General features: G+C 39.9%; 1 protein-coding gene across 3 annotated transcripts in view; it reads left to right on the top strand.

Moving 5' to 3' along the window:
- ctif (CBP80/20-dependent translation initiation factor) overlaps nucleotides 1-26290 on the top strand; it is a 49918-nt gene that overhangs the window by 10189 nt on the left and 13439 nt on the right. For 2 of the 3 annotated variants that reach the window (XM_061062154.1, XM_061062153.1), the window contains exons 4-10: nucleotides 1030-1152; nucleotides 2643-2716; nucleotides 4766-4870; nucleotides 5023-5101; nucleotides 16529-16605; nucleotides 20472-20552; nucleotides 23746-24352. In XM_061062154.1, the coding sequence (XP_060918137.1) occupies nucleotides 1030-1152; nucleotides 2643-2716; nucleotides 4766-4870; nucleotides 5023-5101; nucleotides 16529-16605; nucleotides 20472-20552; nucleotides 23746-24352 (1146 nt within the window). The remainder of the gene's footprint in view (nucleotides 1-1029; nucleotides 1153-2642; nucleotides 2717-4765; nucleotides 4871-5022; nucleotides 5102-16528; nucleotides 16606-20471; nucleotides 20553-23745; nucleotides 24353-26290) is intronic. The other variant, XM_061062155.1, reaches the window with a different exon arrangement.

Below are 26290 nucleotides of genomic sequence, written 5' to 3'. Positions count from 1 at the left end.
CCCTCTCCATCAGCCGTTGAAGTGTATGATTAGAAGAGACTGTAACAGGCTCTTTGAAGCTACCCACAGCTTCACTGCTTGCTTGTGGTTACTGCAGGCCAAGTGCATTCTTAATGGGAAACATGGGATAAAGTGAGGCTGGAATCAGTAATTGAATAATCCTAAATGTATTATAGGTTAGTTAGTCTGCTAAACATCACTATGTCAGTGTGTGTGCTCTGCTCTGCTGTATCCTGACTCTTTGGTCTGCATTGAGGAATAATTACTCCCTTGAGATTCAATGGTATGATTCCTCAGGAAGTGAGTGGTGGGAGAGAAACAGCATGGGTGAGAGGCTCACAGGGGAGTGATCAAAAATATCAGGGTGGTAAAGGGAGAGGCTGAAATTAAAATGTCAGTATTAATATAAATTAGGGCTGTCACAGGGTATGTTTTTTTAAAATTGCGGTTAATGCTGAAATTAAAAAAAGTTAATCTCAATTCATCATGTTTTTAATCCAATGTTTAAAATTCTATTATTTTGTATTTCAAACAACAATTGTTTCCCGGAGCAGTAAGGCATATAACTGGTCGTAAAGCTGTAGTTGACTTATTGGAGTTTTTAAATGGTCTGTTGTGATTTGCGCACTACAGAATAGTTGTCTTTGGGGATGCAGTTACCCGCTGACATCAGCCTGATTAGCTGCACCTGTATGTTGATGCTGCTGTTACACTTCTTATATGCACACAAAACACATGTACAAATAGAGGAAAGGAAGAGCAGCAAGCAAATTGATTTTAGTTTTCCATAAAGCAACCATTCTGTAAATGTGCCAGTTTAGCAAACTTACTCATTTATTATCTTCAGTCCTTAAAAAAAACAGAGAAAGAAGACACCAGGAGAGGCGGAGAGGTGTTTCCGGTTAACTGCAAAATTAGAATTACAAATGAATTAAATATTTATGTGTTAAATATTAAATAAATTGACAAACACTTTACTCAAACATAAAACTCAGCCCTTGTGTTTTGTATCTTCTTTTAACTCTGCAGGACGAGTGGGAACACAGCAGTAACGGCAGCACAGGTTCCAGACCCAGTTCAGGGTCTAGACCAGGATCTGGCTCCCGCTCCGGCAGCAGAGGCAGAAACAACCAGTTCAAAGGCCCTGCAAAGGTACAGATACATCTGTGTGTATGCTAAATGAGTTTATCACCTCTGAAAGAAATTAAAGGGAAGATGTTGGAGACTCTGAGTCTCATACTGTAGCTAAGTCACATGCTCATTGTACTCGGCAAGCACTCTGGTCCAAAATGACCTCAACATGTGACCACAAGTCACCACAATGTGGGCATCTACCATGCAAGATGGTTTAATGTGTGGTTGTATTATGGGAAGCAGTGATTCCCACAGAATGACACTGTACTGGTTCAGTGTCTTTCTGTGGCTGTGGTGACCGGGGGTGAGGTTATCAATTAAAATGAGATTAGCTTTTAATAATAATGTTGCTTTTTTCTCCTACTTATTAAAGTAATTGTTCATAAACAACTTTAATCTGCTCACCTTACCATCTATCAGTTTTATTATTAAAACACACACACACACACACACACACACACACACACACACACACACACACACACACACACACACACACACACACACACACACACACACACACACACACACACACACACACACACACACACACACACACACACACACACACACACACACACACACACACACACACACACACAGGCAGACATTTGCACTTCTCCTCTCTAAACACACAGTAGCATGCCCCGCCCTGCCTCCTGCTGTTTATCTATACTTGTAATCATCCAATCCTGTGGCATTAGGCTACTCATCGGTAAAGACGCCCAATTAACACAACTCACATTATGAACATTTTCACTTAATATTCCGTTATCACAACTGGGGGTCCCTGTGTGGTTGAGGCTTTTTAATAACATAGTGAATCAAAATGATCTAAAACCTTTGAGTGCAGACTGAAATCAGCAGCACGAAACTGCACAAAATCAATTAAGACAGTGGAATGAGATGGTTCATAATATACGTGAGACGTTGTTCCTCAATCAGTGCACTGACAGGAGAAGACGTCTCTGTCTCTTATCTCCTGCACAGCATGTGTCAGGCACGGCAGGTTATCAGACCTGATAGAAGAGAGGAGGGGAGTTTGTGATCACTGATGTGGATCTGATATGGATATAAAAAAAATGGTTGGGAAATATGCTTGTCGGCCTGCCCTGGTATTGTGTGGGAGAAACGCTTGGAAGTGTTTTCAGAGTTTGCCCTGTAATAGGGACTAAAAGTCAGGTTTTATTTAATTTTACATTGTTTTTGTGTGACCGTTGTCTTTTTCCATTTGTCTCCCTCAATCACCCCAATCTTTTTAAAGGATAACTGTATGTGTACAGATACAACCCACAGTCTCAGGAACATTTTTCTAGGTAATTTAGTTGAAAAAAATCTACTTCAGGATCTATTATTTGCACCTTTTTTAAATTGAAAGGATTTACCAAAGGTGTGTCTGTTTCAAAATGTTGAGAACAACTTATTCAAGCTAGGGATGTCATAGATTGGTAAGAAGTGTTTTGTAGGCATAAATTAAATATCCACCTTTCTTTTTTCTTCTTCTCTAGAATGGTAACAGAGAAGGATCCTTTGACATCCTGGGGACGGACATATGGGCTGCTAACACAATGGACTCACACGGGTATGTGCCTTTATAATAACTCAAACTTGATATGATGTACAGTCTGCTGGGTCTTATGTCTATCTATAGTTACTTGAGTGCCTCAGTGAGTATCATGGCGTTTTCCTCTAGTTATGATGTAGATTATCATTTAAGCCTTCTTTTCATCCGACTTGGACTACTGTAATTCAATTTTCACCTGGTTTAAGTAAAACATCCCACAATCCCACAATGCCACAATTATTACAAAAGTCATCCATAAGTCCACATGTAACACCAACTCTGTTGTCACTACACTGGCTTCCCATACATTTTAGAATCCAGTTCAAGGTTCTTATTTTCACTTTTGAAGCCCTGCATTGACAGGCACCTGTCTGCCTCAAAGTTCTTCTACAGCCTTACATTCCAGCAGGACCCTGAGGTCCTCTAATCAGGACTTGTTGGTTTTCAGCTCTTCAGACTTAAAACCAAAGGAGACTGTACATTTGAGGTTGTAGCTCCAACACTCCCTTAGGGTTTAAGATCTGTGGACACTGTTGACACTTTTAAAAAGCAACTTAAGACCCTTTTGTTTGAACTTGCTCATGCTTAAACTGTTATGTATATGGTGCTTCTGGCTGCTTTTGTTTTTATCTTGTATCTGGCTTTCTGTGGCTTGCATGTGTTTCTTTCATCTTCTTTGTATAACACTTTGTGACATCAGGTCTTTGACTTCATGTCAGCTTGAACTTGCTAGTCTTAACTAAAATGTATTTCCCTTTTTTTCATTAAGATCAGAATAATTGCTGGCATTCAAAGAAAATAATATTCAGAAAATGAACCTTTAGGTGGCTCAGTAAACTCTGACTCTAACTGAACTGTGGACTTTGTGCTGATGTTGAAACGGTTTTAGTTTCAGCGTGTCTGCCAACAGCCACATTTACAGAACATCAATTCACCAGAGGCTTGAGTGCTTCCTCTGAAAACACCAAGTGTCAGTGCTTGAAATCTTGTTAGCAAGGCGTAATCTGTGTGAGAAAACACTTTCTCGACTCCTGTGTGATGAAATAATTTCTCAAACAAGAGCTAGACATAAAATTTAGACGAGGGAAAGAGGAGGAAAGAAAGAAAATGAGTGAGACACAAATCAGTTACACTGAAGGGAGGATCTGGTTGCCATGGTAACAGCTGAACAGCAGCTTCTGCTACCTAAGATCCGGCCACGTTGGCACATCTGAGCACAGAGTGAAGGAGCCGGCACAGTGGGATGATGTAAGCAGCCCCCCCTCCATGCAGACAGAGATTAACTGTAGTTCAGATTGAATACTGAATAAAAATGGACACTGGTTAGATTTGAAAACGAGTTATTTCTGTCCTCCTAGTTAGAGGTTTGTTGTGGCTTCAAGAAGCAGAGGTAGAAAATGATGTTTGGAAGTTATATTATAACTGAGTTGATATTGTTTGGTTGGCCGTTTGTTGTAGTGTTAGTGATTTTCTACTCAGCTCTTTCAGTCAGTGTGCTGAAGTGTTTATTACCAACCTGTTCGACCATAAACTTCTCTCCATGTGTTTGTACAGTATGAGTAAAGTGTCATGGACAAAAGTGTTAGCTCAATTGAGGAAATGTAGAAAAAGAATACATGTCTAGTTAAGATACTACACCAAACAGTGGCACGGATACATATTTCCACATGTTAAAATCTGCTTAAGTTTGATTTCTATATCAGTGTTTATCAACTGATTATGGAAATTACAGTCCCTGTTAACCTACTGTTATCAATCAGCTTCATACTATAAATAATGTGAACTCACCTGCCTAAAGTTTGAATAGTTTTGGCTATTGCACATTGAGTCGTTTCTGTATTTATGTACTTCCTTTGTTTGGTGAACAAAGGAAGTGAAACAAATGATATGAATGTCTTCGCTTTAAATATAACTGTTCCAATTTGAAACCAATTTCTGGAGGGATTTTAAGGCTTTCCATCTGAGATTAACTAACTAGACAGTGTCTGGAAGAATTTTCTGCACAAACCTTGTAGCAATGCGTGGATGCAAGATGTATCTAATCTTTACCTTGGCTCTTGGTTACAGAGGTGCAGGCTGGGACGTGCAGCCAGAGAAGCTGGACTTCAGCCATTTCCACAGGAAACACTTAAGAGGAACGCCAAAACACCTGCCTCACATTGACAGAGAGGGGTAAGACTCTGCTTTAGGCCTTGGGCTTTTATGTCAGTGTGAAGTTGTACTGTAGTTTTGTGTATAGGATTAAGACTTTCTGAGTTTTGTATTCCTGATGGCTGCAATCCACTGATTCTGAATTTGTCTCTGTTTGTTTTTTTCTGATTTAGGATGAACAGGAACAAGTTTGAAGAGGATGACGGTATAGACATGAATGACATAGAAAGGTTTCTTCCAAATCTGCGCTCTGTAAGTCACTTCTTTTTTTTTTATTATTCTTTGTAGATTGTTGTCTCACTCAGATCACCTCGTTCTCATAGCAACTTCTCTGTTGCACAGAGAAAAAGCCTCTTACCAGTCTAACAATTGATAAGTTGTTAGAGAGCGACCTCTGCTGGTGTAATGAAAGCATAACAACATAATTCTGGGGCTGTACTGAGGTTCATAGAGAAATCACGACAATGTAAAATATACAATACAGCAAAAATAAATAATATAAAAACATAGTAGTGTTGACCTTTTCTACATAAGGGGGAAAACATCATGTAGGGCCTTCTTTCTGTTGAGGAATAAAGATGATATTAGTCCATTTAGATGACCATAATCTTGTGAATGGGACTTGTCTATTATAAATAATCCTTTGCTGCCACCTGGTGGTGAGATGATGTAGTGAGTTGGAAGAGGCATAACCATGCATAGAATGTTACTCTGATCATGGGGTTGGTTTATGTATGTAGAGCATTTACTAAACAAGCCTGTCGTATCAACAGAAAAGTAATGTAGACTGTTTCTGTGTCAGTTTAAGCCTTTTTAAAGTTATGTATCATTTGAAGTTGATTTAAAACATGTACATGCTCTTCTGATAGAGTTATGATTAGTAAATGCAGTTGTTTCTCTCATTTACTTTCTCCATGAATGTAGGCCTTACTTCAGAGAAGTTAGGAACATGTCTTTGTGCAAACAAATATTCTTAGTTAAGATGAAGATAATGTGGCTATAGGAGTCCGAGTTAGCTACAAAGTCTGCCCTTTTATCTTTCTCCAGACACTGTCTCCTAACCTACAGTTTACTTAGACTAACATTGTAGTAAAGAAACTGAACTATAACTGATTTTTCACTTGAATGGCAGGGTCAGACTTTGACTTTCTTGTCGATTATAGTTTCTCTAAATTTGCCCTCTGTAGTCAAATAGTTGTCAAAAATATTTGTGTTGAGTTTTGCAGCTGGTTAGACCACTATGGGCAGCCAAGTATTAAGCATTGTGTTTTCAATGTGATTTGTTTTTCATTTCGGTGGCAGAGTTCACTCGGGTTCACCGATGTCACCCTCGTCTCTTCCTTCCCTGTGTTCCGAGCCAAAATGTCTTCCATCTTTCATAGTGTTTGAGCCACAGTTTCTTCCTCTTTCCTTCCCCTCTTGGCTGCTGAGCGGAGCAGCGTTTTTTAATGGCATTCTGTTTCAGATGGCCTAGCAGTGCTACCAAAATGGCTTCCTTATTGTATAGTTTCTGGGCCGAGATTTTCCATTTCCGTTTATTCAGTTAGGGCGAAATGAAAGATGGGGTCAACTGGGTTTGTCTGGTTGGCTTTGGATCGGACGTGTGGTAGCATGGGGACACAGCAAGGTCAGAGACACGGAGCTGCATCCATTGTGTTATCCACAATTTCTCTCCTTTTGTCGCTCACATTCCTGAGCTTTTCCCAACCTCAGGCTGACTCATATAGTTTCTCATTATATCCCATCTGTACCCGATATCACTCTCTGCCATCTTAAAATTTATCCCAGAAGCTCTGCCAGCTGAGTATGGGCATAGGTGATGTCAGGCCGGTCACTTACCTTTTTTTATTTAGTTTATATTTTTTTTCTGCCTTCCAATGAAAACATCTTTCTTTGTCCAGGACAGCTCTCAGGACAAAATGAGGGCACTTAAGTTTGAATTCTACGTCCAGGGCTAGTTGTAGAGGAACCACACTGTAATAAAAAAACCTACTCTTGATTATAGAACATAGTGTGGATCATCTCCAAAAGTTATTCTTAGTGTCATGCCAGTTGAGCAAATGGATATGTTTACCTGTACCAATGTCAAATGTATCAACAGGAATCACATCTGAAATGAGAGAAACATTTTATAAATCTAAGAAGAGATGGAAATCTTAAGTTTTACACAGGGATGTTAGCTCTATTTTGTATAAGGAAAAGTATCATCCCACATTTATACATGTATAAACAAAACACATCTCTTTCCCCGAGTCACCAACTCCAGCTCCTGTATGCCCGAGCTACATCATCCTGAGTCCCTGTCTGCGTTCCACACTATGTGCCAACGTTCACTTCCTCTTTCCAGCAGCCAGAATAGACTTCCAAATAGCCCTGGGATGTGGAAAAAAATCTTGTGTGTGTGTGTGTGGGGGTGTGGGTGTGTGAGCAGCACTGAGAACAGGGCATCCTAATTTTGCCCTCAGATTCTGCTGCACCCTCTCCGGCCTCTCTGGAATGCCAACTTGCAAATACAACACTGCCATCTTCACGTCCAGTGTCAGGTTGTCTCATCAAAAGCATTCATATATATATTAAACTGAATCCTCCACTGGACTGTAAATTTTCAGGAGACGGCAAGTTTTTTTTTTTACGTTTTCCTAGGAAAAGGATTCAGTTTGGTCATTAATAATTTCAAGCCACAAAACAAAATTGAAAAGGAGAATGAAGAGAAACAAGATGACACAGATGATTGAGATAATAACTTAAGGATTCTTTACAGTTGATATCAACCCCATTGGATGACAACAAATCTTGAGCAGAGGCTTTCTATCTCCCAAAAGAAAAAACAGGATTAAACTGGCACATTTAAGAGACGTTTTCCCACTTAAAACAGGAGATTTTTTCTAATATCCCCCTCACTATTTCCACCTTCATGACACATACTGTACACTGGTGTGGACACTCAATCCCCCTCACATGCTGTTTGGCTCATCAACACGATCATATCAGCACGATCCTCGGTGTTGTGACAGACACAACTCGTGGGCCTGTGTGTGGGCCTTCTTAACACTCCCACTGCTTCTGAAATAATGCTAGCAAGTGATTGCTTTTTCCACTCACCAACAGCTTTGTGTGACTAATTATCTGTGCACAGCATGTTGTTCATTTTTATGGTAACATTTAAATAGTTTGTTACTAAAATGTTATTAGTTCACGATTCACAAACATTTTCTTGACCTATTTTGATGAAAATCTGTATTCAGTCATAAAACTTGAACTTGTGGGTGGTTGAAATCGAGTGGGTGCTTCTGTTTCAGTACAACATGTGCAACTGTTTTGACCTGATGTTCTTTCCTGTGATGTAATGTGATGGCAGCCGAGCTCATGTCAGCTCAGTGTTACACGGAGTAGTGATAAGGGTCAGTCTCAGCTGGGTTACAGTATATCTAAAAGACATTTAGTGATCAACATACAGTGTGTTAAAGAGTTGTTGTTTTTACTTTTTGGAAACACTCATTTATCAGGGCATTGTTTCGCGATTGCGAGGTGCATATGTGCTATAGTTACAACGCAGGATGTGCAGTGTCAGTCAAGGGTTACTTGTGGCTCGTCATGCTGCCATTTTTGATGCAAACCAAAACAGACAATTTTCTCATTTCCATGACTAATACAAAATAAAGATCCGTCTGATATCAGTCTAAATAGTCACAGAACTGACCACTATGCCGAGTCTGTGATTCCAATTATGTGAACATGTAGGCTACAGGCGACGCTGCTCCTGTCACAGATGCACCGGCATGACACTCCAGCCGCTTTGGCAAGTACCTCCATATCCACATTCTCCAGTGAGTTCACTATGTGTTACCCTTTTTTTTAGAAAATGTGATTCCTTGATGCTCCCTCTGATGAGATTGGGGACAGCTGGTTTATTTGTTGACTCTCTCATCTTGGTTGACAGTGGGGTTGTTGTTGGGACGTCCTCTCTACAGACACTCAATTACAGATTTGAAATGAGTGTAGTTCCACTATCAGCAGCTCCTCCTCACGGTGCTCGTTAATGATGTGGCCACATATACAGATTGTTGATGGAGCAGATGTGCCGCTGATTGTTTGCTTTTAGCGGTTATACCTGCAGCGCACACAGAGAAGTGTTGTATGAGTCACCGGCAGCTCAAGACGGTGAACTTTCATTTAATAAGATATAACAACCACGGGGCTGGTCATGTAGGATTAGGGTTTATGAAGAAGCGATGTCAATTTTTCCAATAAGGTTCGCCTCTATTATTTATACCTTCTTGAATAGAATCAACTGAAGAGATCCCTTTAAGCTTCAGCCACCAGCTGGTTAGTTTAGCTTAGCATAAAGACTGAAAACCAGTCAAAAAGTAAAACAACATGAAGACAACAAAAAGAACCGCCCCAATAAGTCAATAAGTTAGAGTCAGGAAAGCTGTCTTTTCATGCTTCCAGTTCATGCTAAAGCTAAATTCAGTTAGCCTTACGTGGATATAGCTTCATATTTATTGAACAAATAGGAGAGGAAACTAGCCTCTCATTTAACCTCAAAACGTGAGTCTAGTTTCCTGTTGATGCAATATGAGTCGTAACATATATGGACGTATACTCTTGAGTTAATGTCAATTCTGAGAGAATTTCCTTTCAAAATGGTTGAAATCAACAGTGTTTTTTTTACTTCAACATCATCTGTGACTTAATTCAAAATATCCTCCTTCAAGAATGGAGGGCACCAGAAAAGGAAGAGAAGGGCAGGGGGAGACCACGTAGAGAGGGAGAAAGCGTCTAGTCATTTAGGAGACATCCGGTCCCTGCTCTGTGAACAAAGCAGTCCAACAGGGGAACAAAGCCGGAGCCTGGAGCTGGGATATTACAGACTGGTTGGCCCCTGTGTCTGGAAGTGTACGTGCCGCAGAGCAGGACTCCGGTTGTGAAGCGACACTGGGGGCGGGTTGAGCTTTTTTGGCTGCCTGTCTGTCAGCTGTCAGTCTGTTGGCGACCTGCATTCCACTCCTAGTTATTACTCGCGCACACATTTACCGCTTTTGTATGTTTCTGCTGACTGACTGCATGTCCATTCTCTCTTCCTCCTTATCTCCCTCGTTCTTCCTATTCGCTATTTCCTTTTTTTTTATACCCCCACTCTTACCACCATCATTACCCTCCTCATCCTCACACGTCGTCCTTCACTCCTCCCCTCCATCCTTCAAATGTTGGTGGGCAGCAGAACAATATCCAGGGGGTCACGGCGACCGGCAGCCCCTTCCCTGCGCTCTCTTCCTGCTATTGTCCCTGGACCCACTGCTGCTTGGCTCCCTACACTCTATTAACCGCACACATTCAGGCTTAATCACCACCGCACACTGTTCTCCTCTGGCCTCAATCATGGGAGACACACTGGAGACCTGAGAACTTGCATGAAGGCAGGATATCTTGGGAAATTTATGACTGATTCCACAGAGGAATTCAATAAAAGTTCCTGAGTGACCTCATAGGTTAAATTTATAATTTGAAGCCAGAATATGTAAATATGTACAAATAAACCACATTAGCTAAGTTATTTACATCGCAAACACAAATTAAGGAAACTTTGTTAACGGTGGAAGATGAGAAATAATGAGACTAAAAATGTTATGCTATTTTCCTTTTCCTCCTCTTGAATTATTTAACGGATTTAAGTACGGAGCATATAACTGGTAGTAATGTTGTAGATTTATATTGATATAAATGCAGTAAAATCATCTTGTCCCTCTGGAAGTAGTGAGTTAAATTCACTCACAAGAAGAACTGTCATTAAATACGTACTCTTCTCAAGCATAATTCAAAATCAGACCACCCACGTACACACAAAGCATCAGGCTGCGCCCTGCAGAGAGGATGAGGTGACTGTCAATGGAATGTAACACAGAGCACTTTTGATTGAAGTCTTTTTTTCATCATTGGGTGGGATGGCTAGGACAGAGCAGTAAACACGTAAAACCTGCTGCTGCAGCACTGGTTGTCGCATGATTACATTTCTATAGGGTACTACAGGCTTTTTTCCATTTTCCCCCGTGACACTTTGATCCCACAATGGCTCCATCTCCTCCTGTAGCTAGACCTCCGAGTTCTTTGATGTACCTGTCTATCTGTCTGTGCTCTGCTGTGGCCCCAGCCTCAGATCACTTATTAAATGAGACAAGGATGTCAGGACCTCACATCTTTGCCTCTTATCAACGATCAGCCATCATACCTGACTGTGGCAGCTTTAAATCTCTGCTTTTGGCGCTGTTGGCAGGCATCAAGCTGCAGAGTAATCAAAGGCCCAAAGGAGGGATCGTGAAACAGGGAGCTGTATCCTTTACTGCAGGGATTTAACAGGAATACAAATGTAGAAACCCTTAATTTAACGTTTATTTCAGAGCTGAGAACGCTAGACAGATCCAGGATCACAACATCATTATGTCTTGTCAATATGGAACGTTGTAGCTTAATCCTGAGGGGAGAAATGAACATGCTGTCGTCACTTTGATCATCATCATCATTTGATCAAGATCCGTTTATTACTGCGGCTCTGCTGATGAATCATTGGATGTCATTTTTGATTTGAGTTTGATAAACTACAGACTGGGCTCAATACATTTGGAAATTGGAGTTTTTATCTTGGGCAACTTAACTTTAGCATGCTAGATCAATGCCTTGTAGCAATATTTCCTAAAGAAGCCATTGTGACTTGCACTCAAACAATCGGCAACTCTACTTCAAAATATTTATTAAGTATACATTTAAAAAAAATTAAGACAAGACCAAGAGAAGCTCTACAGCTTAATAAAACACGTGTTGCATGTTGCTGTTTCTAATATTAAAGAAAGTGAAGAGGTACAAATATTTTTCACAGTTGCACAACTCCACAACATATGAAGAAGATGAATGGCTATATTTTATTCAGGAGAAAGAACAGCGCTACATTATTCATTGAGGCTTAGTAAGTGGGCAAAAAAAAATATATATATATATATTAACATATATTCAGGCAAATCATTAATTCCTCCCTCTCAGTATTTAACATGCTTACTCTCATGTATTGACAGTCTCTCATGACTGCTCTCTCTCTCCTCGGCGCTCAACAACCTGTCCTGTTATGCCACCCCTGGGGCAGTTTTAAATTTATTGCTTTTGGCCCAGGGCCCTCGCAACATAAATAAGCCAAGAGAAACAATAGAGTGTCTGAATGAGCATCATACCAGAATTGTTACTTACTAGAAGAGACAGGAAGGCTTGGCACTTCACTTTCCATGCTATTGCAGAGAAAGTTCTATAATAGTTATTCTCCGTTTCTATTCTTCCCATTTCCATCCCCGTACGCATTCCTCATTTCCCCACTTTCCTGCCTTGTTAGTCAGACCCCCTTCACACTCAAGCAACGTCATTGTTATGAGTGGATCAACAATGGTATCTGACACGGGTCAATGATCTTTTTGGCAAACCCTTTCGAAAAATGAAAACCCTTTTTATTTGCTACTGAGGGTAAGTCGTAGCGTTTGACAGAAGTAAGCTGCTTCAAACCTTTATGATCTTCAGAGTGAAGATGGAGCTCAGGAGCTATGTGGCTAATGGAGTGTTTGTAATAAGAACATATCCTCCCTGTTTCCGTCCAGGTAGCCTCTCCTAGTGACCTCTGATTTTTTCCTGTAATGCTACGGGGTTTGTCAATTTCATTTCAACGTGCGACACCCCAACGCATAGTACGAGGCACAAAAAAAGTTATTTAAATACTCTTCAATTCAAACTGGAAATGCTATATTTAAGCATTGGCTGAAACAAATACTTGTTCTGCATTTCTTTTTAGCTAGAATCTACTTACTAACTAATCTGATAATTATCACCAGCTGCTCCATCATACTTGACTTTCTGAAGAACCTGGATGAAAAACGTCTCACATTAAACCATCATGAATCTGAAGTCATCACTGTTGGTCCTTTCTTCCTCAACAATTGGAATTCCCCCACCTCCAGTCATTTGTTTCCTCTTGTTTTTTTCCATCTCAATTGAAGTCAAATTGTCCAAACTCTCCCTTATATTGAAAAAAAAAACCCATCTACATTCATTCCTTCATTTTCTGCTCCTACAACTTTCATCGTTTTACTAATCTTTGTCCCGGAATCCCCTTGGTGAAAACCAATCAAATACGTGCCAGCGCACATTGATGCTAGATTACTTTGTAGAATTAATGGGGTAATTCCAGTGTTTACCTTGTAATTGCAGAGATTAATGACAGAAATATTGTAGCTGTGATAACTTCCAAGCATTATAAAATCTGGACCTTGTGCTATTAAATATCATGCACTTTTAATATTCTAATTTCTACATCTGCAGTTCAATTTTAGAGCTATAAAACATAAACGGTGCTACTGTTCTACCTTTTCTTCCCCAGCTTTTTTCATCACTCACCACTCCAACTTATTCTGCTATTTTAAAGAGAGGGCTCAGAAACACTCAGCTTTCCCTTAAAGAATCTTTTTGTTTTAAGTCTTCGATCCAGCACTTTTACTTCAAACATCCAAATAGAAACAAAACCACAGAGAAAAACTATCTTTCTGTCCGTTTCTATCTCCTCATGGTCCCTCACAACCCTCCCTCGCCATCCTTGTCACGTCCACAGGGCTCGTGCTGGCTGCCACGAGGTGAGAGGTCCTCTGGCTGGGGACCAGGGCAGCACACAACTCTCTTTGATCTTTTCCGCAGTGACTGCTACCTGCAGATAGCATATTCACGCACACACCCTGAGCACTCTCCGTTCCAGCCATAAAGACAACTCCTCATCTCCAGCTTCCTTCCTCTCTGATTCTGTGGGATGCATTATAGACCGTGTGGGTCGGGAGCGTCTCTCTAGTGCACTGCTAGTTTCCAAATTAAGCTCTCATTTGAGAACTATTTATTTTTATTTTTTAAATCTGAAAACGAGTGGTGAATGTAACGAAGGGAACGACTTGAAGGGATTTCGTTCAAATGTGTAGAGTGCATCGTTTTGCCCTCAGTGTGTTTGTGTGTGTGTGTGTGAGTCTGTGCTCGCCTGCGCTCGCTGTCATCTGGTTACCATTTGAAGGCAGAATTACAGCTAATGATATCCTAGAGGAAAACTACAGTAGCTAAACGTGCAACAGCTCCTCCGCTTCTTTCTTTCTCTCTCTCCGCCTACTTTTCCTCCCCGTCGGACTGGTCGACTGGCAAGAAGTCAAAATATGGAGAAGAAAAAGACAAATTCACTGTCAGGAATACTTTTTATTTAAATTTGAGGTATTTAATACAATTCTGGTAAAGCTTTGTACTACTAGACAGTTTAAGTGCGTCTGCCTTTTTTTTAGATATTACTTTGCCACACGAATAGAGTACCCTCCCACACTTTGTGTCTCTCACATCTGGATTCAATCAGAACCCAATGATCCCCCAGCAGCCGCTCTAAGAGAGAAGTAGGTTATAGCAGCAGTGTCAAATATCAAGCTCTCTCTTAAATTCATTTGAATATCTACAGCATGTTTTTCTGAAAAGTCTGAATGAACGGTTTGCAAAAAGAGGAAAATCAAAGAAGAATGATTCCCAGTGCTTTAGAAAGAAATGTTTTCCCCATTGATGCGCATCGTCTGTATGTATGTACACAAGAATGCTGTCCTTTGAGATTGTGGTCAGCTTAAAACGATTTCCTGTGGCTCTCCATTCCTCTCATCTTTCTCTGTCTATTTAAACTGTAGGGGTTAGTATAAAAAAAAATACTTTTTCATGTGTTTAAAATCAACCACAACCTCTTGTTATTTCTTTACAATTGCCCCCTCCGAAAAAAAACCCCATCATCTTCAAACATGTGTCTGATTGAGATAACAAACTGTAAATAATCTTAATGTGCATGTAGGCAAGATGCAGGGGGATCTAACTATTTGGTTTAAGGCTTTTCTTTTGCTCTAATAAAGAAAATAAATATAGAAAAAAAGGGCCAAATACTTTACTAAATGCAAACAGAGCACAGAGAGAGTCCTGCCTCCTCCTTACATGCTGCGGTCACCTTTTTGTACAATGTATTTGGCTGAGAGTTTGGGAACATTTGGGGCTTTTTGCCTGCATCAGCCTGCAGCTATTTCTTGCACAGCACACACACACACATGCATCCCTGATCCCTGATTGACATTGACACAAACAGACTCTGGTCACTGAGGGGGCTCACAATAACTCTTAACAGCCACATCGCACAGGCATTTATGCACCCAGCCTTTCCCTCACACCAGCTACCCTTGCATAGTATATGTGTACATAAAAGTCCTGGTCCTAGGTCCACCTGTAACCATGGTAACAGCAGCATATAGTGATGTCGAGTGAAGGGGGAAACATGGTGTCTGATTGACAGAGCTGATGTTTAATGGATAGCAGATAGACGGACGCTCATTTCCTTTTCAAAGGAAGGGGACCCTATAAGTAAGGAATAATACCTGACAACTTGTACATTCAATGATAATATCATACATAACATTCACATGCAACCAACACGAGCCAGTGAAACAGGGCTCTGAATTCTAAGTAATGTGTATTCATACATTATATAGGACCCTTAAAAATGTATTGAAAAAGATGGTTTAGGGTATGTGCATAATGTCCTATTGACAATTGGAAATGCATTCTACTGCAAAATATTGATGGGAAAAAAATACCATTATTAGACCCTACACCTGTCAGTTATGCCAGCCAATAAGAAATCAAGAGTCCTCAGCAGCTGTGGTTATGATGCAGTCATCTTCTGGAAACAGGATGTTTGACATTTCTTCGTTATAGACTTGGGCTGTCTGTTGGATGACTTCATTAAGGACATTTTGAGTTGTAGGCTATAATGCAAACAAAGTTGTCATCAGTGCAGCCCACCAGATCTGCATCAGTGCAGTGTGCAGGGGAATCATTAGTACTCCTAAAGCACACAGCAGAGTTTCCAAACAGCTCCAGCTGGTGACTGGATGGCTGAACATTAAAAAACATTTCCATCTGTCACGTCACTGTCACTTTTTTGACCTTGGTTTTTTAATGTGACCTCTTACAGTACAAAGGCTTTTAGTCATCAGACATCTGATCTTGAGATGTAAAAATAAACAAAATGAGCCAGCTAAAGAGCAATAGAGAAACACTGAATTCTAATGTGAAGCTGCTTCATTCACTGTTTTACTTACCCAGGTTTTTTTTGTTCTTGTTTTTTTTTTTAAGAGACTTTTGTGGATATTTCAGCGCTCTGTAAAAACCTTGTTAATGATGAACTAAGAAATCCTAACAACAAAACAGCAAAGAACCCTGGAAACGAGCAGAGCTTAAGGCAGCAGCCTCTTCCAACAAAGAGCAATGAAAAACAATGTTTTTACATGCTCCATTCAGTGTTTGAACTGATTTTTATTATTGGCTTTTGCTTAAAAAATGTGTGATAGGCAACTTAGGGAACACACTGTTTAGCACCCCCAGCCACCCCTGAGATGTGAAGCAGGGACCCCTTGTTGTAAACATCTTCCTGGAGAAAGGATTGTAGAATTTGTCTCTTTAATTAGAAAAAGAGGCTCTGTATGTGCTTTTAATTGTACAGACGTGAAGTCTTGTGAGATTCTTTCCACAAAATGTTCTATGTTCTGGTCTTGACAGCAGAGATTTAACCGTCTAACTGTTCGTTTCTGTCTCCAAAAGGTCTTCCCACCCCTTCCTAACGAGGCTGAGATCGCACACACCAAAAAGCTCTTCCGACGCAAGAGGAACGACCGACGGTAACCAGGCACACTCTCGCAAACACACTACTACAAACGCGCACACACTTACACACACACACACATACCTACCTCAGTGAGAGGGAATGTTTTCACTGTTGATGTCACATGTCAGTGCACAGCCAGTCCCATAGACCGAACATCCCTCCTCAGCCAAAGCAATGTCAACACAGGAATGCAGGCTCCACACTTCACTGCAGACAGGAAAAAAGAAAAGAAACTCTTTGGAGACGCTCAAGGTTTTTCACTTTTAATAGGTCACTTAACAAAATGAAGCCAGTTATTCAGTTGCCTGTGTTTGCCCACAGTAATCAGGCTTTCATTCTTTTTTTCTGATTAAGGATGAACTTGTACTTGGCTTAATTTAACCTATCATTCAGTCCCCCAGCTCCTCACTTTGTCACTCTGGCACTTCATTTTTTGCACTGCCACATATGCTCCAATTGTACACACTCAAAAATCTAATTTTGCCCAACCCTGACTTAATTGAAACCAGGTCTTTAATAGAAAAAAAAACACATCTCTCTTTCTTTCACACCCTGCCCTGATGTCACTGGAAAACTGCTCTTCAGTTGCTAAGAGACAGGCAAAGAGAAAATATTTGGGTTATATCTGTAGTCAAAAAAAGAGGAAATTTTAGCTGTACCAAATGGACAAAAGCACTTTCATCCCTTTTAAGTGCAGAGAATAACTGTTTCTGTGCAGAGCCATTGTTTTATAGTCGGGCCTGGCAAAAAGAAATATGCATTTGTGAACAGAAGTTAAGAGTGTGACAAAACAGTAGAAGGCTGCCACCACAAAAAAAACTGTGCAATTTCAGCCAAAGTGGGAGTGAAAATATTTAAGATTTTGAACGCTTTGTTTCGCCGAGGCATGATAACCATTAAAACATACCAGACTTGTTTGAAGCCCAAGGGCCGTAAAAGAGAGGACTGTGTTGCATGACTTTCGTTCAACAAACACAAAGTGAAACATATCATTGCACAATAAAACACTGCCTGGTGGTCAATAAATGAAATACATATTTACTAACACTGGAAAAAAGTGCCGATGGCTTTTATTTTCAAACATCTGTGCACTTCAACTGAAGATGTTTTTTTTATCTAACCTTCCTTACCTACATTTAACTTTTTTCAGTCTTAAGTTCTCTCCATTGAAGGGTTTGATGTTGACCAGGCTTCAATGTGTATCCAGCACCAGCATTGTAATCTATAAGCAGTCTTATGTGGTTATGTTTTGGAGAAAAGGCATCGACTGTGAAAGCATAAGAACCTAAAAGAAAGTCAAAGAAAAGGCCAAATGTATTTGCACTGCAGAGATGAGGAATGCAGGATGAGGGTTTGGATAAAAAAGTATCAAAGAATAGATGAGGCAGATGGTAGCTTAAGGAATAAACAACAAAAATTGAGGCTTTCTGAATTGACACTGAAAAAAATATAAAAAAATTAGGTAAAGGTTAAAGAGACTATACAGTATACTATATAAGTACAACTTATAATAAAATATCAAGCAAGGCAAATATGAATGCATGCAAAATGATACATAAAAACTGACCGTATGAAACATGACTAGAAAATTGAATACAGTATTCACTTTAGGAGAAAAACACCTTTTTGAATTAAAGATTAAAAGTGAGTCTTTCAAAATTGAGCACATCCTTTGCCGGAGCGGGATAAAATACTTCTAATTTCAAAACATCAAAAGTTATGGTAAAGTAAGCTTTTGTGCACATGTACAAGGACACTGAATATATATAAATGTCTGTTAAATTGTCAACTTGACTAGCCAATGCAGCAGAGTGTTCTAGGATAGGATTGGTATGAAAGTCTTGGCCATGTTTGTTAATGTAGAGGCGCCGAATGGTAAAGAAAATGGCCAATGCAGCTTCCCTTTCTGATGCTTAGCATGTTTGCTTATCAACTACATTAACTGCATGTGTTTGTCTAACGAACGTGCTAATCCTCTTATTTTGATCTTGTCTTCAGTCTCCTGACAGAACGCAGCAATGAATATTTATAAAAGCCACACAGATTATGTTTTATATCTGGATGTATATGATCAAATATGAAGATACATTCTGATTATTTGACTGTACGTGCAAAGAATGAGGATTGTTACGTTGAATGAAAAAACTAAAGTAACAGAAGCAGTCTGTGAGATCGAGTAAAGGAAAAGTGTAGGCTTGCTGTGGCAGGAAGGAAAAGAAAGGGGAGGTAGTGCATGTGTTTCTACTTTAGTATGCACGTCAAGCAGGGCTGAAATTAGTTGTGATTTACTGGAATGTGCTGCTTACTGCTCTCGGCTCCAAAACAGCACAGGGGCAAAGAAGGCGCTAATAGGCTTCTTCTTCTTCTTCTCCCTTTTCGCTGCTGTTAGATGAGGATCTGTTCAGTGTGAAGACACTGTTATGCATTTAGACTTTATCCTTTCTGTCCTACTAGAAGTTGGACTGTTAGAACCTCCGATTTCCATGTGTTGTTGTATGTGTGGATGGATAGAAGGACAGGTTGATTGATGGATGGATGGATGGATGGATGGATGGTAGGGCTGGGTATTTCCTTCAACCCCGTGATACGACATGTATCACAATACGGAGGCCACGATACGATACATATCGTCAATTCAGGTCCTCAGAGGTCCTAGAAATACATTAAACTATTGTAACCCCAGAGCTATGACTAAGGTGTTATTGTGAACTTTATCATGGGTCAATTTTCTTTCAAAACTGTCATGACAGCCTACAGCCATATTGATTCTGTAACATCTGCAACGATACATGTATTTGCAAGGAGCACATGGTGATATATTGCCATATCGATATTTTGAGCATGGCCTAATGGATGGATGGATTGATAGATATAAAGATGGAGGATATTGATCTGCAATCAAATAGGGCTGCATTCATTGATTAATTATGCAATTCACAATATATCATGAATCTTTAAGTTGTCTTCAATCAAAATGAATTGCTTTTAATTGTCTTTCAATTTAAATAATTAAACCAGGGTTTACAGGGATAATTCTTGAGAGTTAGTGCAAGCCCTGACTTTTTTTTTCTTTTTTATTAAATCAAGATGTAATGTGGTTATGTATATATGTATTTATGTACTCGAGTCAAAGCACACAGCTGAGCTGCTTGTTTCTCTGCACCGACTATGAACCGCCTGCTTATCTGTGTTTATCCTCTGGCAATGATGACTCATAATTATTGACTGTAATCTCCAATTTATGCATGCATGTTTGCACACACATTCACATGTTCATGAAGTTTGATTTTGCAGCTTAAAAATGCTTTAAAAAACGGTGAGCTATTCAAATGTGCAGTCAGGCAGCCGAAACCAGTCTCCCCACAGTCCATTAAACCAGTGTGTTGTGGTCTGTATGAAGCTCTGGACTGGTTATTGACCGTCTGGCCTACAGGCTTCTTGTCCCCCGGGCTGATGATTGATTTGCTAGTCTGGGTCAACCAATGGTCCAATGGATCCACGAGTTCTCCATCCACATCCACAGCAACAGCAGGGATTGATCATCAGTCCCCTCCCTCCTCCCTCGATCATATCTGCAAATTCATTTCACCTTTTTTTAGATTCCACTTCTTGTAGTTCTATGCATGTTAATTGAATGACATAGTTACCAATCTGTAGTTTTTTGTTTTTTTCCCCCCCCTTTTTTCCTTCCATGCTTTTTTTTCCCCCTCACCTTTCATCTCCTTTAATGTTCCACTCCTCCTTTACATTTTCTTTTAAAAAATCAATCGCCGTTTTCCTACAAATTGTTCTGCCACTTTACTCCACTCTTCATCTTTCCTCGTCTCTTCATCCCTCCAATCACCTGCACTGTGGCGCACCTTCCTCTCCTGCTTTTAGAGCGATTGATCAGTTCACCCGAGACCAGTTAACCATACTTCTGCCCAGTGGCCCCGGGGGAAAGCGACACGTCTCAGCCAGGTCAGTGACAACATACAGTAAGCCAGATCCTGAGCACTAAAAGTGGGACCTGGTTGGTTGAATTTTCAAGAATTAAGTACTTTCTCTTGTTTTGTTTTTTGTTAATTTCATTTAATACTTGTAAACCTTAAAGAAGGGCAACCCAGTCATGCAACATCAAACAATAATTTAAACACTAATGATACCAGATTCATCACCTTAACCATACAAAAAAAATCTCATTCTCATTTTATTAGGTGATTGATCGCGCCAGAGCCGACCTGTTTCTAAGTAACAATACATCATGGGATGAAATTTCATCATCGGCCCCATCAGTTATCCTTAATGCAAACATCTCCCCAGTCGGTCAATCCGAGCAACACTCAAGCTACCGCGGATCTCGTAGTCATTAAATATGATTAACATTTTATTACTGTCTCACTTTCAGCTCTCTGCATCAGCAGCAGATCAGGAGAAGAGCTTATCAGAGCTGAGCCTAAACTAACAGCTAGTGCAGAGATCAAATTAATCATCAGATGAGTGAGTGTGCGTCTGACAGAGCGAGAGACTCTGAGCAGTCTGCAGCTTTGCAAAAGATTATGAAATCTCACCCTCTGCAGTCTTATTTAATGAGATCTCGAAATTTCTGCCACTCAACTTTAAGCTATTATACTTTTATGATGAGGTAAAACATTGGTTAAACATTTATAAGCAGCTGTGTAGTTTTGAAAGTTGGCTGTAGATAAGAAACAGACATGGAATGATGCTGATAGGGTCCCTATCATTTTTGAACATGTGATGAGAAACATTTGTCAGACTGATGAACACATGAAGAAAGATGCTGCAAACATCTGCATAGAGATGGAGGCAGGCTCTTTGGTAGAGCAGAGAGAAACAAGATGAACTTTCTCCAAACCTCCCAGAGAGAGTGGAGCAGAGGGGGCAGACGACACATCATCCAAATGAACACACACACAAAAAAAAACTATAAATACACTTGGACACATTTACTGTCCATGTGCTTTAGAGCGCGCACACACATTACTCACAATTTCCAAGAAACCACTGACCACTTTCTCACCACTGACTATTTGCCCAATTTGTCACTTAGTCTATGAAATGTTTAAATAATTCGATAAAGATGCTATTCAAATTTTTTCCAGTGCCAAATATGATCTCTTGAAAGTGTTCTGCATAGCGGACAATTCAATTCAGAGATATTTGGAGAAAACCATGACATAGGCCCTTGAACATAGTGATGGTTGTTGTTTTTCTTTACTTAAAAAACGGCTCAGTAGACTAATCCATTTTCAGAAAATGTGATGAATTTTTCCGCTTCAGGAGAAATATTTGCAGTTCCTAAAAAAATCACATTTAAGTGATTAGTTCTAGTGAGTAATTTCTTGATTTTGTCTTACAACAACTGTGCTCCTGCATAGTTCTGTGAACCCTCGTCTCTAGTTTTCCGCCAGTTTTTTTTTTTTTTTTACACAAATGTAGTTCGCTAACTACATTTATTACAAGATGACATCTATGTTTTTGTAGTTCGCTGCTTCCCCTAATGGTGTATACTTCAAGTCATTGGGCACAACAACATCGATTCAGAGGTCCTCAACCAGACCAGTATCTTCCTTTTTTTTCTCTCGCAGCAACAGAGCTGCTCAGACCATACGAAGAAAACAACCCGTACTTGAATGGAAGAATCCTTTTTGTAATGTTTCTCCTTCTCATTGGTGCAGGTTTTTACACATGTTAACATGGTGTACGACATGCTAATATTCACTACACTAATCTTTCCACTACAACAATACCTCAAAATAATGTCAAAAGACTTTTTTTAGAACCCGTTTTTTGAAAGCGTTTTCAATTTCTCCAATAAAAACATTATATCTGCACGGTATCAGTGCTGTCCTGCACGGAGCAATAAATCAGATTGAACTGGTGCAGACTCACACAGACCAATAGATCTCACATATTCTGCCTTTGTGTATCCTCTTTTTAACATTCTCTAGTTTAAAGAAAAAAAAAATTCCTTGGGTTAAACCTTTACTGAAAAAAGCTCTGAAGCATTTTGAACCTTTTTTTCCCTGTGACCCTCACAGATGTGTCTTGTAATACCTCGTATGTACAGACATACCTTTATATGACTTTACTTCAAAATATCACATTATTGCTTAGTACTGTGATTATTCATGTTCTACTGAATCCTCAAAATGGAATGTGCTCTCGTCTCTTTCTCTGAGGAATTCAAAGTTATTGGCTGGATGTGGCTTTTGTGTACTCATTTATGTTCTTCGGTTTGCACTTATTGGTCTTTTTGGCAATACACAAGGTTCAATTCTGTTTATTTCTCTGTGCTAAGTCTACTACGAGATCTGTGGCTGGCTTTTAATTTTAGTTTTGAAGTTGGATCTCTTTCCCCTAGTTCTTGAAGATGTATCTCATTTATTATAGTGTTACCTGTTGTCTGTAACATGCCCTGCCACTAAATGTCCTAATTTATTCTGTGAATTGAGGGTAAGGTTTGTTTTATTGGTCGATTGTTAATACATTTGTGGTGGCCAAGTTTGACTAAATAGATCCTACAGTCACTTTCCAGCCAGCTCAAGATTGTTTTTTAACCTTTAATGTGAATGTGTCTCTGATTAATTATACAAAGACACCAGTGATCACACATTAAACATTTCCATGCTTTAAAAAAAGGACTTTTGGACTCGGATGTGTGAGTGCATCGGTGTGCTAGCTGCTGCTGGTGGAGGTTTTTTTTTTTTTTTGCGAGTTCACAGGCTCAGGCAGATAATAGGCTGCCTACTAGGTGCCAGGGTGACTAATCCCCTGGACCATATGTCAGCGACTTGTCAAGCCCAGAGCCAGTGCAGCAGCAGGACAGAGCTATGCAGGACAGGCAAACACAGAAACACTGTGCATCCACATGTAAGCAGCCATTGGGTGTTAGATTTTTTTCTAAATTGTAGCTGTAGATTTGTGGTTGTGAATCGTGAAGTTCAGGAAGGCATTTGAGATAAAAAAAAAAAAAAAGGAAATGGAAGATTTTTACTAAACTTGTGATGAGTTAAAGTGAGTTTGAGCCTGTAGACCGTCATGGTGCAGTGTGACACAGCGGTGTGTTCCAAGTGGAGCAGAGCAGTTTTTAGGTACAAGCCAGCTGATGTAGCATCAGAACGTAACTAAATGTACCCGGTTGTCATTTCAGGAGACAGCAGCGGCCTCAGGGAGGAGGTGGAGGAGGAGGAGGTGGAGGAGGAGGTGGAGGAGGAGGAGGAAAGAACCAACCTCAGCTGATACAACAACAGTCACCACAGCACCTGAGGGACCAAACTCAACAACAGTCCCCACACCAACAGCATCAGAGTCCATCGGAACTGGGAGATAACAGAAACAGCAGCGCTGGTCGGCCACCTCGTCAGTATCAAGGAGGACATGGGCAGCGCCAGGGCGGAGCCTCACACCACGGATATAGCCAGAACCGGCGTTGGCACCCTAATCAGAAAGGTCAGGGGCACGGACAGACGAACGCTCCAGGCGATAGAGGAGTATCCCCAAAAACAACCAAAGAGACTGAGAATGTAAAACCAGCTGACGAGATCAGATCACCTCAAGACTACAGAAATATGAGTCCCAATGAGTCACCGAAATCCGAGTCAACGCCCAGTAAAAACGCTTTCCCAGATCTGCCAGTTAGCAAGGAATCTCCCAACCCACCAGGAAGTGGGAAGGCAGGTGAGGGCCAGTCGGAGCGGCCCAAAATCAGTCTGCTGCAGTCTTCAAAGGAGAGGTTGAGGAGGAGGCTAAAGGACAAGGTACTGAAAAGCTGCTTAGAGCCTGTCACTCAGTATTAAGCCAATCAGGGCTAACGTGAATGTTCACACACACGCTACCATTTAGCCTTATAATTACGTTCATCATTTTCATTCACACACTTACAATACCATCAATGTACACACACTTTTCCTCCGCTGCTTTGCTTCAGTCATTCATCTACAAAGTCACTTAGTATTCACATCGACACACCCAGCCTGGCAGGGAGGGGGAGTGCATGTTCTCACTCGGAGGTGAAGAAACTAAAGCGGCATTAGCTTAACACTTTTTGATGTTTTTCCACTGTTTGCACTACACTGGTAAGTCAGCCAACTATGATGCTGCTCTCAGCATCCTCTCTATACACCTCACTCATTACCATCAGCGAGGATTTAAAGTGACAGCACAGAACTCCCCAGCAGGAATAAATAAACACATCCTTACTGACACCAGTGAATCAATTCATCCAGAGTATGAAACAGGGTTTTTTTTATTGCTCTGCTTTTGCAATAATTACTGTATAATCTATTTTTGAATTTGTTTTAAGCGGAATTCTTTTCATGGTTTACAGTCAATGCAGACTCCCACCTTTAAGGTATATGAAAACTACCAAATTCAAAGATTTAGATTTAAGATTATTAAAGATGTGCATTCTCTGCCCCCCCTCCATATATTAATACATGTCTAAAGCTGTGTTTAAGTTTCACCTCTTGCTGATAAAGTTACATACATTACAAACGTTCCCCAACTAAGTGTTATTGTGCACTTGTCAGGTGGTATGTGTAAAGATTGTTGAGTTACTTGATCAATTATTGTCCTATATAACAAATGCACAAAAAAAACCAATAGACCTTTTTTTATATTAACTTTACTATGAACCCTCTAGCTTAAAATATATTTAAACTAACACATTGTGAACGTGATGGGTGGTGTCATTGAAGTACTGGGAAGTGGGATTTAATGAAATCAACACACATTTCAACACGTCGCACCTCAATAGCACAGGGACTTTTGACTTAGGGGGAAATCCCCCCCCCCCCCTCTGAATTGTTCACATAGGGGGCATTTTTAAAAGAATGTTCTTGTTTTGTTTCCATAAGCCGTACCATACTGTAATAAGTTTTTATCTAGTCAAGAAATAGACTGAAATAATACTGATGTGAGCAAGACCATCAGAAGAACATTTATTATTTCTATATTTGTATTTTAATGCTTGTCATGATGTCAGAAAAAGAGACACACAGACCAAAAGTGCATTTGATTACAACTTCCAAGTGTGAGACATATTATTGATAATTAAAAGTCAGCATGATTCTTTTCCTAGCATCATATATTCTATATACTGCAGCCTATGTAACGGTCATTTATGAGCCAGTCTGTCTTTTCACTGCTTAAACTCAGAAATGTTTTAATGTCTGATGATGACATGACTGGCATTATATCATTAGTATAAGAAAGAGGAAGAGGAATGATATAAAACTTTACTGTTATATATGATTATATTATTATTATTATATTGTAATAGATATTATTATATGTACTACCCGTTGATATTATGATAAAAGCTTTTCCCCCATACAAACAAAATAGCCATTTTACCAATCAGATAGAATGGGATAAATCATCAATAGGCTACATGACCCTATTTATAAAAGTTAATATTATGTTTTCTGTTAATCATGCTTTAATCTGCAAATTCTTTTAGGTTTTATTTACACACAACTTGTCTGCTTCCCTTCAGTTCTATTATCCACACACACTTTTCTATCCCGCTCCACCTCCTCCCTTGTCTCTATACCTGTGTGTGTGTGTGTGTTTGCTGTTTGTCCATCCACTTTATACAACCCTTTTCATACAGTCACGCTTAAAACTAGGATCTAAACTTTGTTTTTTCTAATTTTATTAGGTCTAATTAACGTCATCAAAATACATGACAAATG

This window comes from Labrus mixtus, chromosome 17, assembly GCF_963584025.1.
Source record: "Labrus mixtus chromosome 17, fLabMix1.1, whole genome shotgun sequence".
NCBI lineage: Eukaryota > Metazoa > Chordata > Actinopteri > Labriformes > Labridae > Labrus > Labrus mixtus.
This window is presented reverse-complemented; position numbering and strand designations above follow the sequence as displayed.